The sequence below is a fragment of the Chionomys nivalis genome, chromosome 9, assembly GCF_950005125.1.
Source record: "Chionomys nivalis chromosome 9, mChiNiv1.1, whole genome shotgun sequence".
NCBI lineage: Eukaryota > Metazoa > Chordata > Mammalia > Rodentia > Cricetidae > Chionomys > Chionomys nivalis.
In genome coordinates, this window is record NC_080094.1 from 11112628 (window position 1) to 11131631 (window position 19004).

The 19004-nt window shown below is 49.2% G+C and overlaps 1 protein-coding gene across 1 annotated transcript in view; it reads right to left on the reverse strand.

The window, feature by feature from the left end:
• Positions 1-1513: 1513 nt before the first annotated feature.
• The window catches only part of Slc9a8 (solute carrier family 9 member A8), a 59763-nt gene continuing 42272 nt past the window's right edge, over positions 1514-19004 (reverse strand). The window contains exons 11-16 of the mRNA XM_057781439.1: positions 13538-13654; positions 11282-11364; positions 9775-9886; positions 7329-7549; positions 5038-5184; positions 1514-4450 (exon numbers count right to left, since the gene is read on the reverse strand). Of these exons, the coding sequence (XP_057637422.1) occupies positions 4343-4450; positions 5038-5184; positions 7329-7549; positions 9775-9886; positions 11282-11364; positions 13538-13654 (788 nt within the window). The 3' untranslated portion in view covers positions 1514-4342. The remainder of the gene's footprint in view (positions 4451-5037; positions 5185-7328; positions 7550-9774; positions 9887-11281; positions 11365-13537; positions 13655-19004) is intronic.

Below are 19004 nucleotides of genomic sequence, written 5' to 3' on the forward strand. Positions count from 1 at the left end.
GTGGCTCCCAACTACCTGTAATTCCAGCTCACAGTGGCACATGCCTTTAAGCCCAGCACTCAGGAGACAGATGGATCTCTGAATTTGAGGACAGATAGGAATACACAGAGAAATTCTGTCTCAAAACACAAACCAAAAAAATGCTCTGCCATCCTCATGAAACCTCCCTTCTAGGCTTCAGAATGGCTGCCATAAGTCCAAGTTTTACACCTGTATGTAAGGGGAGGAACCATGAGTACTGCTCTCTCTTGCTACGCTGGGTCTGAGGCCTTCCTCAACAAATAAAGGGATTGACAGGAGTGCTAGCCTGGGACTGGGCCTAGCTTTTCAGAGACCCATCAAAGCCAAAGGCCCAGAGACACCACGGAGAACTCAAGTGTAGTTTGTAGTATGTGTGCCTTTTCTGCTTTGCCTTTTTTTTGGACTATTTTTGTCTAATCAAGGATGGCTCAAAATTGAGGCCATCTTTCTGTCTCAGCCTCTTTAGTGTTGTGATTATGGTTATACATCAGTATGTCTGGCAGCATAGTGTGTAGCCCTGGTTGGCCTGGAACTTGCTATGTAGGCCAAGCTGGCTTCTAACTCAGATTTCTGCCTTTGTCTTCCAAGTGCTGGGATCGAAGGCGTGTACCACCACACCCAATAAGCATGTTTTTAGCGTGCACTAAGTATGCATACTCTTCCTCAGACTGAGTTCCTTCATGGGATGGTTTGGAGGCTCTGGGACCCTTTTCTCCACTGCTTCTGGTCTCAGAGGAAGTTATTTCTTCCTGTTTCTCCCCTCTACCTTGAGGGTTTTCTCTGGAGTTGCCCAGGTTATCTTTCAGTGGGACTGAGCCCTCTCCTCCAGGCTGGCACTACTCAGAGAAACTCGTCATCTTCAAGGCCAGGGCACCCTGAGACTTTGGTCTGTTGCTTACCTGTGTGTTCCCTGACTTAAGCTAATTAAGTTACTGCACTGGGAGATGTCACACTAGGGCAGCTTTCCCTGACAGGGCCCAGGCGACAGAGGGGCCCTCGTGTCCTGCACCCTTGGTGCATCGTCAGCCTGCAGTTGGTGCCAGGTAGATATGGGTGCCCCTTCAGTCTCTCAGCTGCTGGTGGGGGTGGGGGAAATCTCAGAGCTAGAAACCAGGAAATTGATTTTTGCCCTGTGTGTGCATGCACAGGACCTTACATCGTGAGCTGAGGACCAGAGAGGCTCTGACTCCTCAGTCATGTGGATTTAATGGAGAAGTTTTCCATTTTTCTGCAGGTAGACAGCTGTAAAATCAATGGGCAACCAAGCAGCAGCAGGCACTGAGAGGCCTGGAGCTCTGGGAGGAAGCCAGGGTTCATAGGAGCATTCTGCCTCACATGTGGCTCATTGAGGAACAGAGATGTACTCTTAAACATTGCACTTCTTGGAACATGCCTAATGCTGTCCTGGAGAGCTGTGGGGACCCAAAGCCACATCCAGGAGTGTGCAAACCCAGCTTTTGCAAAGTCACTGACACAACTGAGCAGCTCTGGTTCCACAGCCTTTTATTTCTAACTATTCAGGGAGGTGGTGAGGGGAGGGAGGGAGGCAGGCGAGGGGGGGCTCCAGCAGAGTGACACAATTCGCACTGCTCAGGCCCAGGCCCCTTCCAGAAAGCAGCAAAGGGTCCCTCAGGTCCCAGGAACTTCACACACATGGCTCCCACCTGCCTCCCCAAAGAACAGAAACGTTGCTCTTCCAAAACCTTCCACTGTCAGAGAAGAAAGGAACCCAGGCTTGTGAAGAGAGCCTTTAGCCTCTCTCTGGTGAAGTAGGGGACTCCACCAGTCCCCACCCAGTACCATGGCTGGAGATCAGGGCTACAGCTACCAACAGTGGCCTGTCCCACCATGACTGCACATGATCGTGCCTCGGTGAGGGGGCCATAGCACCTCCCTTGTCTGAAACTGGGTGGACAGGTGGGAGCCTCCTACCATTCAGTTTTCGGTAACACAGCCTGGCTCTGGGACCCTGAGAGAACCCAGTGACTTGCCGCTGCCACCGCTTGGACCTGGTTTCCTGGGCACCAGCCAGCAGAGAAATCAAGCTGCTATTTCTGAGAGAATGGGAAGGGCTCCTGTCTCCATGTGGCATCTTTGAAACCTCATGGATGGCAGACAGCTAATGAATTGCTCCTCACATGGGAGCCAGGAACAGCTGTACCTCCACAGCTAAGGGGGAGGGGTCTGGGCAGCAGCCACCCAGCTCAGAACCTACCATGGACATGTAGACCTAGTAGTCCTTAGGGTGGTTTTTAAGAAGGTTTCTCTGCTCAGTCTTGGCATTCTACTGCACAGAAAGGAATCTGCACATCAGGCCGTCAGCCTGTCAGGTTTCACCCCAAAGTGCTGGAGGCTGTTCGGAGGAACCCTGTGACCTTAACACTGCAGAAAGCAGGTCACTGATCCCAAAAATTGGCTCATACACACTGCAGGGATGTGCCACCAGGAACTTCAGGGTGGGGCCTGCCCACTGGCTAAAGTGCCAGATCTTCAAGGGCAGCCATGCCCCTCACTCTGAAGTATAACCTTCTGTGTGGTCAGCTGGCCTGTCCCTTGGCCTAGACCTGAAATCTGCAGTACAACTGGGTCCTCTTCTACCACACACATCCACCGCTGCACACAACAGGATGGGCTGGTCTGAGAAGGTGGTGGTAACCATTTGTTTCTCTTTTGAGAAATCCCTCTAGAGCTATGCTCCCTGGCCATGGGCCCTTCAGGGCTGGGCACTCTCCCAGCTGCTAAGCCCACATTCCCCAGGAAGGGGCAGAGGTGCCTGCTGGCGTTCAGGGCTGGTACAACAGTCCTCCCACCAAGTTCCCAGAAGATCACTTCATGTCTTGGCCAAGAGTGCTGTGTCAGAGACCTGGTGACAAGGGCTGAGTAAGTGACATCCCGGTGCCTCACTGCTCAAAGAAAGCACTGAGCTTGGAAAGCAACTTCCATCTTAGAGACAGAGCCTGAGTTCTGGAAAGGGAAGAATCCAGCCTGACCTCAGTCTCACCCCCAATTACACAAGGCCACGGGTGGCTCCAGCTCCAGGGTTAAAGTGAGAGACAAGGGAGAGGACCATATCTTGGCTATGCCAAGGATAAGTGACCTTATGTACAGAAACAAACTACACGCTTCCAACTCTGCCACCTTCTGCAGCAAGTGAGGTGGAGAGCTGTCTTCTAACAGCAGAACCATAGCACCTGAGGTGGGAAACACCTGCAACTAGCCCACTCAGGCCCACTGTGTCCCCATTGTGAGGACAAGGCCATACACAACAACTAAGCCACCTGGGGTGCAAGGAAGTACTATGGCCACATGAGTAGTTGCTGAAGGGACATGGAAGGGGAGACTGCAGCAGCTATAAAAGGGCAGGTGAGGACATCAGGCAGTAACCATTGCCTGTGGTGTGATCCAGCACGCCTTACACTGACACATGCATGGGAGTGTGTTTGTGTGACCCAAAGTCACAGGCATCCCAAGAGGCAATTGGCTGGAGTAGGGAGCCCTGGCCTCAGCGGCTGTGTTCTGGCCCCTGCCCCAGTGTCTTGGAGATCTGGGGTCCTGGCACGGAGGGCAGAGGACAAGGTGAGGGAGGAGGCAGTGGTGAAGAGGAGAGAGGATATGGAAGTAGCTCCGACACTTGGGAAAGGTGCCCCCAAGGATTCGGTGCTTCCAGGGTCAAAAGACCCCCTTTGTCTCTTCGGAAAATAGTCCATCCAAACCCGGGGGATAGGTCAACACCTTTCCTAGAAGCCTGCAGGCTGATCCCTACCAGGCACCAGTGTAAACATTTGTAGTATGCCCACAGGAGGGCTGCAGCTGTCTGCCCAAAGGCAGGCCTGAGAGGTGCCAGTTCCATGGCAAGAAAAAGGTCCTTCAGCCTTTCTTTTTGGGGACATAGGACAGGGACTGTGGGGCTTTTAAAGTCTCTCAGCTTTGGCACCAGGCCTGAGACTGCTGCTGCTGCCGCCGCCACCACCACCAAGGCACCTTGACAATGCAGAGACAAACAGATGTGCCTGCCAACAGCTGCTCCAGAGGTGTGAAGGTGTGGTCCTGGCACGGTGTGAGCTGAGCAAGCCAGCCTCCCAAGTTTTCTCTGGGTCTGGCACAGAAGCAGGAAGGAGGCTGGCTGCTGCCCTCCTCTGCAGGCCCAGAAACAACACCAGGGCAGGTCTGGCTCGTGAGCCATGGAGGCCAGTCATATTCCCAAAGTCAGCACTCTCCAAGGGCCTGAGGCTTCCTAGCTAAGACTAGTCCTCAACCTACCATCCCGTGTTCTGAGGAGGCTGCACGAGGCATCATCATCTGGGCCTAGAGCACCGTGGGCTCAGAACAGCTCCTGCTCATCATCCTCAGAACCCGACGGGCCCTGGCGGACCTCCTCATACCATTTGTTGGTGAGGCTTTTCATCTGGATGCGCCCATGGTGGAGGTCCTGGAGCAAGACAGGTAAGCGTCAGTGACAAGGTCAGGGAACAAGAGGCTGCTGTGAAGCTATGAGTTGGAGGTAACAGGAGGGCCTGCTGAGAACTGAGGGATGGAGGGGGAAATGGCATTTTAGGAACTCAGCCTTAGGAATTAGGTAAGCCTCGTTTGCCAGCTTTGGAACATGTTGCCCTGTTCATGTGAGCCTGGGCCTCACTTTCCCATGCTGTCAAATGAGATAACATGCTTTGCTGCTTAGCTGTTGGAGGACATGGTCTTGGGGGTGTAAGGGGCTGCTGTGGAGAGAGGGAGAGCGGCCAGGAGAGCATGCCACTCCTGGAGGAGGCAGCTGCAGTGCCTGGAGGGCAAGGGTCACAGGCTGATCTAAGACTTCTTGGCTCAGCATCAGAAGCTGATTCATGTCCCTGAGGGCAGCAGGGAAATCTAAACTATTGTTAGCCATCTTCCAAGGCATGCAGCGAAGGAAAGGCAGCAGGGTCAGAGCTAGGCTGCTTACTAGCCTCCAGCAGCAACTTCCCTCCCCACCCCTGGCCACTGCAGGCCTGACGGGAGGTAAGGGATTCCTGATATGCCCACCTCCTGTGTCAGCCGCCGTGTGAAGAAGGGGTTCAGGTACTTGGCGTCCAGCCACATGAAGCCTTTGAGGTCCTGCTGTCTGATGTAGTGGGCTTCATATTCCTCCTCAGTGAGCTCAGACAGGTGCTCTGACTCAATGGCATTGCCCTGTGTGACAGAGCTGGCAGTGTGAGCAGGCACTTCCCTGGGAGCCCCCACTCTGCCTTCCTTCCAGAATGCCACCTCTAACACATGCTACCCTAGTATAGGTGATCACCAAAGGGCTCGCAAAGCTTACTCTCTGCAGGTCTGCAGGGAGGTCCAATGACAAGTTTGGAGCATAGGAGTCTCCAAAGTTGTAAAGCCCTGCTTGCCTGGGCCTACAGTGCAGAGGACAGTGGAGGAGTGCATGGTCAATCTCTGGGTTTTTTTTTGTTTGTTTGTTTTTCGAGACAGAGTTTCTCTGTGGCTTTGGAGCCTATCCTGGAACTAGCTCTGTAGACCAGGCTGATCTCGAACTCACAGAGATCCGCCTGCCTCTGCCTCCCAAGTGCTGGGATTAAAGGCGTGCGCCACCATCACCCGGCAATCTCTGGGGTTTGAGAGCCCTGAAGATGCTACACATTTCAACCCCAGCTGTAATTCCTGCGACAGCAGGTTAGCGGGAAGGCTACCACATCTGCACACTTAATAACTTCCTATACTGCTGCTGGTTTGGCGACTCTCCTCTCAAAACCTAGTAAGAACATCTGTCGGTGAGTGCAGGCTCTGACTGGAACCTTTTTCATGCCTCGATGTCCTTCTCACCTGCAGATTGGGGACTATGAAAGTCTCTGCTTGCCAGGCAGTGGTGGCGCACGCCTTTAATCCCAGCACTTGGGAGGCAGAGGCAGGCGGATCTCTGTGAGTTCGAGACCAGCCTGGTCTACAAGAGCTAGTTCCAGGACAGGCTCCAAAGCCACAGAGAAACCCTATCTCGAAAAAACCAAAAAAAAAAAAAAAAAGACAGTCCCTGCTTCCTGTAGAGTCCAAGAAGGACTGTAGCCTTGAAAGAAATGTCAACCTACACAAGGATCCCATCTGTAATTCCCAGTACTTGGGAAGTAGAGGCAAAAACATTGCAAGGCAGCTGTAGCCACAACACAGTCAAGCCCAGCTTAATCTACAGTGAGCCCATATCAAAACACAAAAATGGGCTGGAAAGATGGCTCAGTCATTCTGAATGCTGCTTTTCCAGAGGACTGCAGTTCAGTTCCCAGTACCCATGTTAGGCTCATCATTGCTTGTAGCTCCAGTTCTGGAGGATCTAATGCTTTCTTATTGCATTCATGGGCATGAGTACATGTACACATGCGCGCACAGGTGAGCACCGCACAGGTGAGCACACACACAGCTTACACATACACAGACAGATACAGACTTTTAAAAAGTTGAAAATAAGGAAACAAAAACAGCAAGAACAAAAAAGTAAAAATCATAACACAACCCCAAGTAAACTGGTTAGCCAGAAGATGGGAAGAAAGGGCTCTGAGCATGAGAAGGACCTGCAGAGTCCAAGGGTGGCTACCTAGAGGAAAAGCCCTGGACCAATGGCCCTGACTCTCCCATTCCAGATATCACTTTGATGACTGACCCAAGTTACTGACATCTTCCTCAAAGAGGGAGACTAGAAGGAAATGCACCTCAGAATGCAGACAATGGGTGGAAGGGTGGGTCAGGAGTCAGGGTTGCTGCCGTGAGGAAGGAAGGACAGGGAGCCAATGCAAGGTGGTCCCAGCCCGAGAGTAGGCAGCAGGAGGTGACTCACAGGAAGCAGAGATGTGCAAGGGGGCACAGAAGCCTCAGTTTCCAATGTCTGGGCCCTGAATCCCTCTATCCCTAAACCATGACCCCTGTGTCCTTGAGGATGCCACCTTGAGCTGACCCCTCAGCTATAAGCCATCATCCTCTTGGTCCCTATCGAGAGGTATAAATGCACACTGAAGAATACCTAATTTTGAAACCATCTGGTCCCTGACCTGGGCTTCTGGCTCAGTTCCTGGCGGCTGAGGCACTCTCCCAGGACTCTAGCATAGGACCAGGCTCTACTTCAAATGTTCTGAGCTACAGATGGCATCAGTTCTCAGCTGCTATGGCTTCAGCAGGTCACAAGGCTGGCACACACCCTACCCCAGAGAGTCATGCTTCAGAAGCCAAGTTGCCGCACCTGTTCTCAGGCCTGCACTGTTGACCCTGGGGTAAGCAAATGCATATGCAAGAGCCTGACCTGCTCTCCCTGGCAGATAGGCCACGGGGCCCACAGCCACACTAACCATCTTCTCAGTCTTGCTGAGGTTGACGTCCTTCTTGTTCCTGCGGCGTGCCCGGGCATCCTCAATGTCCACAAGGCGAATGAGAGGCATGGTGCTGCCTCCCAGGAGCAAGATGGTGAAGAGCACAATGACAATGGTGGTGGTGCCGATGAGCTGTCGCTTCTCCATGGGCTCCAGGCCCAGATGCAAGCTCAGGGCATAGGGGATGGCCCCTCGAAGGCCTGGAACGGTAGTAAATGGAGATTCAGGGCCAAGCCAGAAGCAGGGAGAGAAGAGAGAAGAAAGTGGCTCCAGCTTAGCACCACTAACAGCAGGACCTGCAGAAATGGCCTAGGATGTGAGATAGCAGGGCAGACAGGTTCAAGTCCCTTGTGTGTTCTGCATGGGCTGGTTCCAGGCAAGGTGACCACAGCCATGGCACTGTGTAGCAGGCGTATTTGGGGACTCATCAGATCTGTCATATGACAGAGATGGTAGCTGAGTCCTACCTGGGTGCCCCAGGCCCCCAGCTAGGTGTTCTGTGCACAGACAGAGCTGTCTGCCACAGAAACCTGCCTAGCTGGTGCTGCCACTCTCCACAGCGCCCAGGCGGGGACCAGCAGACCCAGGCAGCAGTGAGAGTATGATTTGCCTAGTGACTCTCCTATCGGTAGAGCTTACTGGCAATGATGACAGGACTGGGGTGTGGGCAGAGCTGGAGCCAGTTGCTCTGTACCATACACACAGAGTAGAGGCTCCTGAGCCTCCAGAAGCTCCCAGAGCAGCTAGGTCAGTAAACACAACACTAAATTCAGAAGAGTCACTGGGAAGAGACCACAGTGGGGCAGCTCATACATGTAAGGGGTGGGGGGGAGGCTCTAAGAAGCTTGGCTGCTGCAGCAATCCAGACCTGAGATGGTCAGGAGGCCAGGATTCAGAGATATGAGCAGGGCGAGTTACTCTTCTCTAAACCTACAAGGGTCACAGGATGAGGGGACCTGACACATGTGACAGGCTCAGTGTGCACATATGCCTAGCAGGGCTAGGAAGGGAGCGATATATACCAATCCACCGTGCTGCTTCCCATGGAAGGGAAGGCAAGCCAAGCAGCAGGCAGGCAGTGGGCTCTGGCTCAAGGAACTCGCTGTGGCCCATGACACCCAGAAGTAGAAAGGAATAGGAACTGGGTTCCAAAGGAAGGGCTGGTTTGGAGAGCTGGACACATGGAAAGGCCAGATCAGGAAGTCCAATACTGTCAGAACACGGGTTCAGAAAGAGGTGGGGCCAGGACCCAGGATGCCACTGTCTGGGGTCGGTGTGGGAAGGGCTGAGTGGGAGGCTGGGGAGATGTCTTTGGTATACTGGCAACAGTAGTGGGAAGAGGGAGCCTGAAGCCCAGCAGATACACTAGGTCATGGGTTGATTCTGCAGAAGCCACTGGAGAGCTGCTTAGGGCCAAGGCCAGCACAGCAGACGGGAAGAGAGGTGGGAAAATGAGGACAGAGTGAGGAGCTGGGGCTGGGAGAGTAGCCCTGGTTTTGACTGGGAGGGACATTAACTGTTTAAATGATAATTCCAGCACTTGGAAGGCAGAGGCAAGGAGAATGGCTGCAGGTTCAAACCTAGACTCCATTGCAAGTTTCGGGTCAGCTAGACCTCTACATGTTTATGTGAGACAGGGGTTCAGGTTGGACTCAAGCTAGAAATCCATCTGCCCTGTTCTTCCAAGTAGTTGGCATTACAGTTAAGTGCCAGTGTACTTAGCTCAGTTTTTATAATAAGGCCTTTTTGAAGAAAAAGAATTATGAGGCAAATTGTATTGAACATTATGAAGCACTTCAACCCACATGGAAATATTCAGTTATACTTACTTATTTTATTTTTTGAGATGGTCTCACTCTGTAGCCCTGGCTGGCCTGGAACTCACAGAGATCTGCCTGTCTCTGCTGGGATCATGGCCTGTGCTTCCACACCTGACTAATGACTTAAATAGGAAGAGTCCTGAGAGTTAAAGTTCCTAAGGGACTGGTGCTTTAGAGCTGAATATTGACAAAGTCATTCCAGTCTTGAGAAAGTAGAGAAGTGTGATTGACAGGAAGCTGCAACGCTCAAGATTCAGCTACGGGGCCCTGCAGCAGCAGCAGAAGTAACTGGATAGCATCAGGAGGCTGTGGGTCGAATCCCCATGCTTAGCACCACCCCACCCCACACACCATACTACATAGGCCTGCCAAGGCTGTGCATGGAGCTGGACAGGTTCTTGCTTTGCCTCCAAGGGTTCCTGGATGCTAGGCATCATCTTTGCCCTCCTGGAACCTGAGCATCCTCATTCCAGAGTTGGAAAAGGGTCAACCACTTCATGGTGCTGTGACAAGGTGCCATCTGGTAACACCTGTTGGAGCCTGGCTTGCCAGGGGCCCATGTATGCAGCCCAGGTTTACGCCCGCCCACCCTGGCTGCCACTCACCACTGAACCACATGATGAACATCATCTTGGGGGTAATTTTGTGATCTCGGAAGAAGTTCAGCAGGTAGGACAGAGGGAAGATGTTGACAGCTCTGCCGAACAGTACCAGTACCTGTTGATATCAGTGTATCAATGTGCTCAATGCAGGCAGAATCCTCTGCACCTTCAGGCCAACATCAGTGTTAACACACCTGTCTAAGGTAGTCCTGCCTTCAGCTACAGAGACCCCAACATCAGGGTAACACACCCGTCTGAGGTAGTCCTGCCTTCAGCTAGAGAGGCCCCAACAGTCAGAGCCTCACACATGTGCTGCTGCCCTGGCTCGACCTGGGTGGAGCTTTTCAGTCTGACCTTTTGTCTCAGATGCTAGAAGAGGCTAGAAGCGTCATCCTAGGTTTTAGTCACACAGCCTCAGAACAAAGGCAGCACCACCAGGCTCCCAGTGGGGCCTAGAGACAAAAAGGAATCCATAATAGGGTGGGCTTATGCTAATCCTCCCCACTGTGGCACTGCGGGGAAGGGGACACAGGTACTTCTGCCTTTGCTCTGGGGTCTGGCTCCTCAGAGCAAGGAGGACGGGCTGAGTGAGGCCTACCTGGGAGCACAAAGGTGGCTCAAGTCCTGGGCCTATTGTGGGGTAAAGCCTCCTACTTTAATCAACCACAGCTCCAAGGGGCTGGGGTAAGAGCTGTGCTCCAAGCATCTGCTTCTGCACAAGGCCCTGGGTTAGATCCCGGCAACTCAGAAACTGTCAGAGTTTCTGTGAAAGGCCTTCCCAAGGCTTTTCCCCAGACCTGTGCTCACAGGACAGACTGACATAGGCAGGCAGCCACTCTAAATGGAGGTCACATGGGAACGGGAAAGAGTCAAAAGGACCCAAGAAAACTGGGGTCTCGTGCAGTTGAACACATTTCTCCTTTCCTTTGAGGCAGGTTCTGCCTGTGAGCCTAGGCTGTTCTTGAACATGCCATGTAGTTAAAACTGCCCTTAAGACTTCTTCCTGGGGGCCTGGAGAGAACATCAGTGCACATAAAATAAAAATAAATAAATCATTAAAAAGCTTTTTTATTGTCTTTTCTTGAGACAGGGTCTCATTGTGTATGTAGTCTGGAACTTGCTACACAGACCAGGGTGGCCTTAAACTCACAGAGATCTGCCTGCTTCTGCTTCCCAAGTGTTGGGATTAAGGGCATGCACCATCACACCCAGCTGGCCTTAAACTCTTAATCCTCCTGCCTCCATTTCTCAAGTGCTGGGGTTATGGGCACCCACTGACATGCTCTGGCTAAGACTGTACTGTTTGAAGGTGACCACAGCATTCAAGAACACTGAAAATGTAAAACGTCCAGATGCTTATGTCTAGGATTTTTTAAAGAAAAGACATTTTCAACAGAATCATGTCTCTGTAGTTGTTGGCTCTGAACTGGTCACAGTTATATAGATGGTTCCAGACCATGTAGTTGATATTCTAACAATAAACATTCAATAAAAACAAGAAAATACTTACTATGCACCAAATGACGAAGGAAATTTCAAACTTGTGAGGGAAACTAAAAATGGACAGGCCAAGAAATGCAAACACGCATGTTTCTGAAAGAAATCAAAGAATGGATTATTCACCCCAGTTCCTTTCTTACAATCCAGTAGTAACTTAAGCAGACATTCCCAAAGCCACACCAACAGCCATCTTATTTCCTGGAAAAATCTTGCACTAGATACTGTGGTTAGACTTTGTACTTAGTATTTTTTTGGGGGGCAGGGTAGATGGAATGAGATAAGGTCCTGCTATTTGGCCTAGGCTGGCCTAGATGTGGGTAGATGGCTTGAGATGAGGTCTTGCTATCTGGCCCAGGCTGGCCTGGATGCAATCTGAGTGCTGGGATTGCAGGTGTGAACCACCATGACCAGCTTCCCCTCTACTGTCACATAGGCAATGTGTCTCTGCTATTGACAATTTCCCAACATAATGAGTAAGCTGTCAGATACTATATGCAAATAAACAAGCTCCCACCCGTGTATCTGCTGAACACTGAATCAGTCAGGGTCCTACATGGCTCAAAGTGGCAAGAATTCCAAGCATTTGAATGTAGGTGCATATGACAAGTGAGAAAGGGGGCTTTAGTTAACTCCCTCCCAGTTCATCGTGCCAACAGCACCCATTGGTGGACAGAATGTACTGATGTTGGCTGGAGATTCAAGAGGCAGCAAACCCACAGGGTTAGCTTGTGGGAAGGACCCATTTGCAGGCTTAGTCACACTTGGTGCAAACACTTGTGTGTGCTAAAAAGAGCACCTTATAAATTTCCAGGCTCCTGATTAAACTACAGGGCCCAAAAGAAGAGCCCAACACCTAAGGAGACAGGGATTGCATTTTAAAATGTGCACATCAGCTGGTGAGGCTATTTAAATCACTTCAGTGGCGTTTGCAGTGGCTTGTGTATTCTTCAACAAAGCACTAGTAGGGTGCTTGTCCCTCCCCTCCCTGAGACACCTTATATAATAATGTACGATCCTTCAAGCCAGTGCGTTCAGGCCTACTCCACTTCTCCCCAGCAGCAGGAAGTGTGGTGGACTTAAGCCGCCCTTTCAGAGTGGCCACATACGCTGCTTCTGGCAATGCGGGCTACATGAAGGCAGCCTAGTGCACGGCTGACCTCCTCACGGAGAGCAGTCAGGAGAAAGCACACGCCTGGTGAATTCCCATGGATGCTGTGATGGAGTTTCAGAGAAGATGGCATGCATGTACAGTCCCAGAACTGAGTACTAACTAAAGCTGGTCAGAGGCACAAAACAGAAGCCATGAGGTGTGCTGTTCTCTGCTCCACCCTGTGAGGACCAGGTCAGAGCCTTTGGCCAAGGCTTTCTGATAAGAGCTGCGGATCAGCCAGGTGGTGGTGGTGCACGCCTTTAATCCCAGCACTCGGGAGGCAGAGGCAGGTGGATCTCTGTGAGTTCGAGGCCAGCCTGGTCTACAAGAGCTAGTTCCAGGACAGGAACCAAAGCCACAGAGAAACCCTGTCTCCGGGGGGGGGGGGGGGGGGAGACACGGGCACTAGAGGACTGTCTCCTAGCTTGTACCTTGGCAATGGGCTATCTGGCCTCTCCTTACTCAGCTTCCCTACCTTGCAGACAACCCTGCCATCCCCAGCTCCAAAGTGAAACAAGGCCCCTCAACACCAGGGAATGCTAAAATTGCAGCTGAGGTCTAGCCCCACCGCATATGCACGCCTGAGCAGTTTAGAGGGATAGTTAAAGATAGCATCTTTACTCCAGGTATGAACAGGAGTGGGTATGTGGTACATGGAGGGGGAAGAAGCTCCAACCGTCACTGCTTGACAGGCCTCATATTCATCCCAGGGGAACACGACTCTGGAATTTCCCTTAGGGCTAGGATGTCCTCGTTTAGAAGCTCACAGTGCCCCTAGATGGAAAGCCTAAGACCCCACCACTCAAGGGTGGGGCCATTTGACTACCCTCAGCATCATCTCTAGGAACATCTGTGGAGATCTCCACATTAACATCTGGAATGTTCAGCAGCAGTTCCATTTTTGGCCATAAACTGCAGGCACCAAACGTCCATATCTTAAGTATTATACATTTTCTATGGAATCACAAAACCACAGGAGCCAACCCAGGAGTTAGGAGCATGGTACTTGCTTGGGCTTGGAAAGATTCTGGGCCCTGCTGCCAAAGAAAAATCCTAGCTTACACCCCACCAGGGCAGGAATCCCAGTTTGTGTGGACACTCAGAGGTGGGACTCACCACACAGGAAGGCCACTGTCCGGAGGGTCTGCTGCATGAGGATCTGGGTGACTGGGGAGAGGTTGTGGTGTGTGTAATGTGACATCACGATGCCAGAGAACAGGATAGCCATGATGCCTGGAGAGAGGGCAGAGGGAAGACATGATACACAGGACAGGGACTCTTCCCTGGATCCCAGAACCCCAAATATTAGGGATTTAAGAAAATGGAGGGTCTGGAAAGATGACTCAGAGGTAAAAAGCAGTGGCTACTCTTCCACAGGACCCACATTTGGTTCCCAACACCTACAAGGCAGCTTACAACTATGTGTGATTCCAGTTCCAGAGGACCCTACACCCTCTTCTGGCTTCCATGAGCACCAGCTTTGCAAGCAGTACAAAGACACACACCCAGGCAAAGCACCCAGGTGCACAAAAAGGAAAGAAAAGATCACAGAAAGAAACTGGGATGCAGTTTCAGTTGGTAGACTGTCTGCCTAGCAGGCAACAAGTCCTGGGTCCCATCCCTAGTGGTACATAACCAGATGTGGTGGCACACACCAGCAATCTCACCAACTGGGAAGTAGGCAGCAGGTCAGAAATTCAAGGTCATCATTGGCTAAATAGCAAGTTGAGGGCAGCCTGGGCTACATGAAACTCAAAATGAGGAGGAGACAGAGAAAGAAAGTGAGGAACAAGGTGTGGGGAGAGACAGAGGCAGGGAGAGAAGGGGGGCTGCAGACACACAATCCTGAGGCCTTTCAGAAGCTACAGAGAAATGGTCAGGGCCTTGCCTCTCTCTGCCAGCTGGTGACATTGGCCAAGTGGCTCCCCATCTCCATGCTGTAGTTCCCTCAGTGGGACACAACAGTCAGGGATGAGTGAGAGATACGAACTGAAGATCAGTTGTGGAATATTCCTTTAAACTGTGTGAAGATGTGTTACTGTGACTGGTTTAATAAAAAGCTAATAGCTAGACAGGATTTCCAGGACAGAGAAGATGCTGGGAAGAAGACAGAAGTCAAGAGACAGACATGGAGGAAGCAGGAAAGCAAGATGGACAGAATGTGGATGAGGTAAATGAGCCTGGGGCAGCATACAGATTAACAGAAATGGGTTAAGTTGTAAGAGCTAGTTAGAAACAAGCCTAAGTTATCAAATGAGACTTCATAATTAATAAGAAGTATCCTTGTTGTGATTTGGGAGCTGGCTGCCAGGACAGAGAAAGACTCGCAACATATGGCACCCAACGTGGAGGACATATTTCCACATAAGACCTGAGAAAGCTTTTTAAAAAGGCTGCAAACACACAAAAACAGAGCCAAACGTGACGTCCTAGTCCCACAGTCTCTCATGCAGGCCGCAGTACTGAGATGCATCTCTCAGTCACTGCCCGTGGGCTTGAGTCACTAGTGCACCATGAGCTAAGCCTGTGAGCTTGAGTCACTAGTGTATCACGAGCTAAGCTGTGCAGTGGCTTAAGGTTTTGCTCATGTAGACAGAAAAATTACAGATACGCAGTAAAGCAGATTCAAAAAGAAAAACCTCTAAACATGTTACAGTGTTTTTATCAATGTGTGTAGGCTTAAAGGGGGAAAAAAAGCAGGGTATAGACAATCATAAAAAATAATTAAAAAATAAAGTAGCCTTTAAGAGAAAAGTAAAGTAATAAGAAAAAGAATAATCCATGTAAGGATGGGAAATATTATAAAATAGGAGTTTGACCTTATATGGTACTTTGTTAATTTTGAAATTTTAAAATGATAATGAACAGATAACAGCTGATGAGAGACATTGGGTTGTAGAAGGGACTGCTAAATTAAACCACCCTATGTATTTTAACAATGTCTTAGATGGGCGGTGGTGGTGCACGCCTTTATCCCAGCACTCGGGAGGCAGGTGTAGGTGGATCTCTGTGAGTTCAAGAGCTAGGTCCAGGATAGCTAGGGCTGTTACACAGAGAAACCTTGTCTCAAAAATACAAAAAAAGTCTTAACTTCAAAATGAAAGTAAAAAAATATATATGTTACACTGGGGAAGAGGTTGTGCTTTTGTTTCCACAGAAAATGAAAGGCTGTGAACTCATTCCAGGTTAATGAGATCAGATTTGATCAGAGAAGACCCCCTGAAAATTCTGGTTACAAACAAAAATAAACCTAAAAAAATTACAAGAACGTGACATATATTTTACTTGCTCAAACATGAAATAAACACTCATCTTCGGCTAGATTATGTACAGCACATAGTCCGTCTTATGTTAATATAGATATTATGTTACCTTTAAAGGTTTATGTGTTTTCAGAGCAAGGGGACCAGATACCAATGAAGATGAGTGGCCTAGGTGATCCAGCCTCTCAGAGTGCCTCTGCTGCAATTTCCTCAGAGTTCTGCCCCAGAACAGCTTCAAGGCTGCTGGCTGAGATGGTCCACCCTCACAGACTACTTGCCAGGACTTGACCATTATCCTAATTTTCTCAGGGTTCTGCAAAGATGCCAGAGCCCCCAGACAACTGGAAGCAGTCTAGCATTCCCAAGAGGTGGGATGGGTGGATTTTGGTCATTTGGTGGGTTTATAGATATCTGTCATCATTTGGGGGGTTGATTATAAATTGTTACTGGTCATGGTCAGGGAGAAAGCTAAACGAAGATTAGATTCAGGGATCTCTTTGTGAAGGGAAAAAGGGGGATACAGTATAGAAATGGTGGGATAAAAGGGTGAATTGTTGAGTCTACTTTTAAACAACCAGTAGTCTCAAATATTTCACATTGGTATGGATTTTTTTGTATATTATACAGATTTAAGGTTACTTGTTAGAACATACTTACGTTTCTACTATTGTTTTTTAAAAAGATTTATTTATGTACACAACATTCTGCCTGCATATGCTTGCATGCCAGAAGAGGGTGCCAGATCTCATTACAGATGGTTGTGAGCCACCACGTGGTTGCTAGGAATTGAACTCAGGACCTCTGGAAGAGCAGCCAGTGCTCTTAACCATTGAGCCATCTCTCCAGCCCCCTCTGCTATTGTTTAAGGTATTATACCTATGCAACTCATTTAACAATGGAATATAAATTTCTAGTCTTACTTGTAGCTGTGGTAGATATGTTTTCAAGGTGAAACAGAGATTTTTGAGATAGACAGGTACTTTTTTTTTTTTGGTTTTTCGAGACAGGGTTTCTCTGTGGCTTTGGAGCCTGTCCTGGAACTAGCTCTTGTAGACCAGGCTGGTCTCGAACTCACAGAGATCCACCTGCCTCTGCCTCCCAAGTGCTGGGATTAAAGGCGTGCGCCACCACCGCCCGGCGACAGGTAGTCTTCAAACACTTCACAGATCTACAAAATACGGCATTTGAGATGTTTTAATAACATAAGGTTGTTTATGACAGTGAGACATGTCTGCTCCTGGCAGCACTGATCTACTTCAGAAATGACTGGCATCGAAGAACGCCATATGGAATTTGCTTTCTTCATGGCAAAAGTAAGTCACTGGGCAAGAAATGGCCCTTTCTTCAACTGCTGACAGAATGCTGTCCAAATTGGATAAGCAGGACACAAAAGAAAGTGACTGCCAAACATTGCCAAAATAAAGTAGATCAGTCCTTCAAAATTCTTGCTTCACAGAAAAAAATCTGTCAGATATTCTAGGCTGTAGGCTAAAGATGGATGCCCCAACCTTACAGAGGAAACTTGGGTGACTGTCCAGGTAGCCAGCTGTTTCTGTCATTTCTATAGTTTTGGAATTTTTTGCTCTGCACTTCCTGTTTACACAGGTAATATTATATCCTTCTGGGGTTTTTGATGGAGTTGAAGACTAGGTAGTTATAACTGCAGCTTTTCTTAGTTATTACAAAAGATAAATTAGATTCAGAGCTTTGGATCAAGATAGAATAAATAATGGAGTATTTTCTCAAAATATAACAAATACAAATGCGCTGGACATTGTAAATGTAATTCTTACCTAATAATTGTTCTTATTGTTTTTAGTTTTATTATGTTAGCATTAAAAACTTTCCTTTTTATTTAGATAAAAAGGGAGAAATGTGGAATGTTCCTTTACACCATGTAAAGACATGTCACTGTGATTGGTCTAATAAAAAGCTAAATGGCCAATAGCTAAGCAGAATTTTGGGGGCAGAGAGAACACTGGAAGAAGGTGAAACTGCCAGTCAGACACAGAAGCAGGAAAGCAAGATGGACAGAATGTGGATGAGGTAAACGAGCCTCAGGGCAGCAAGCAGATTAACAGAAATGGGTTAAGTTGTAAGAGCTAGTTAGAAACAAGTCCAAGCTATCGACTGAACTTTCATAATTAATAAGAAGTATCCTTATCGTGATTTGGGAGCTGGCTGCCAGGACAGAGGAAGACTTGCCACACACAGTACCAGGCTCCATGGCTGTGTGGCTGGTACTGTCACCTAAGAACCAGGATATAAATCCCAGCACTTGGGAGGCAGAGGCAGGCAGATCTCTGTGAGTTCGAGACCAGCCTGGTCTACAAGAGTTAGTTCCAGGACAGGCTCCAAAACCACAGAGAAACCCTGTCTCGAAAAACCAAAAAAAAAAAAAAAGAAAAAAAAGAAAAAAAGAACCAGGATATAAAGGATGGCTTCATGGACCTTTAAGATACTCTAGTCCCATCTGAGCAGAAGGAAACTGAGGTTTTTTTTAAAAGCCACTGAAGATGCCAAAATACAGAAACTACAAATCAAACTTCATAAGCCAAATTTTAATTTGCTTCCACCATTTTGGAGAAGCAATTAAAACTGGCCAACTACACTTGTGCAAGACAAAGATCACAAGTTTTGTCACACACTAGTCACTGAACTGACCATACACTAGGCCCTGCAAAACAGGTCACCTGCTCTTGGAAATCCCCACAGGGCTGTGCTGTGTACATGACAGAAGGACTGGAATGTTGTATCCCCAACCTCCCAGGAAGCAGCCCTTTCCTTTATGCTCCCATTTTATCTGCAAAAGGGGACAGACAAGGAGATAATCCTGAGCAGATGAACAAAGGGAAGGGGCACTGAGTACAAAGTGGGCTTTTCCTAGAGCTGCAGTGGACAAAGAACCCCCAGCACTCCCCATCTTTGCCTGCTCTCATTCTGTCCCTGCAGGTGTTCTCTAGGAAAGCTGGCCCTCCCTCATCCTGCAGCATCACCACAGCCATCAAACTGACACCAGAGGCTGACAAGATGGCTCGGTGGTTAAGGGTACTTGTTGCTCTTGCAAAGGACCTGGGTGTGAGCCCTAGCACCCATGTGGTAGCTAACAATCACCCACAATTCCCAGGCATTTATGTGGTGCACAATCATACACAACAATAAATCTAGCCAAGTGTTGCGAATTAAATATTAATTAAATAATGGTTGGTCCATTAAATAACCAGGCCAGCTCAAGAATAACAATTATATTTTAATGGTTATAAGGGGAAACTCACGATACAAGAGAGGGAGGTCCAACTTCCTATCTGCCCGGTAGGCGC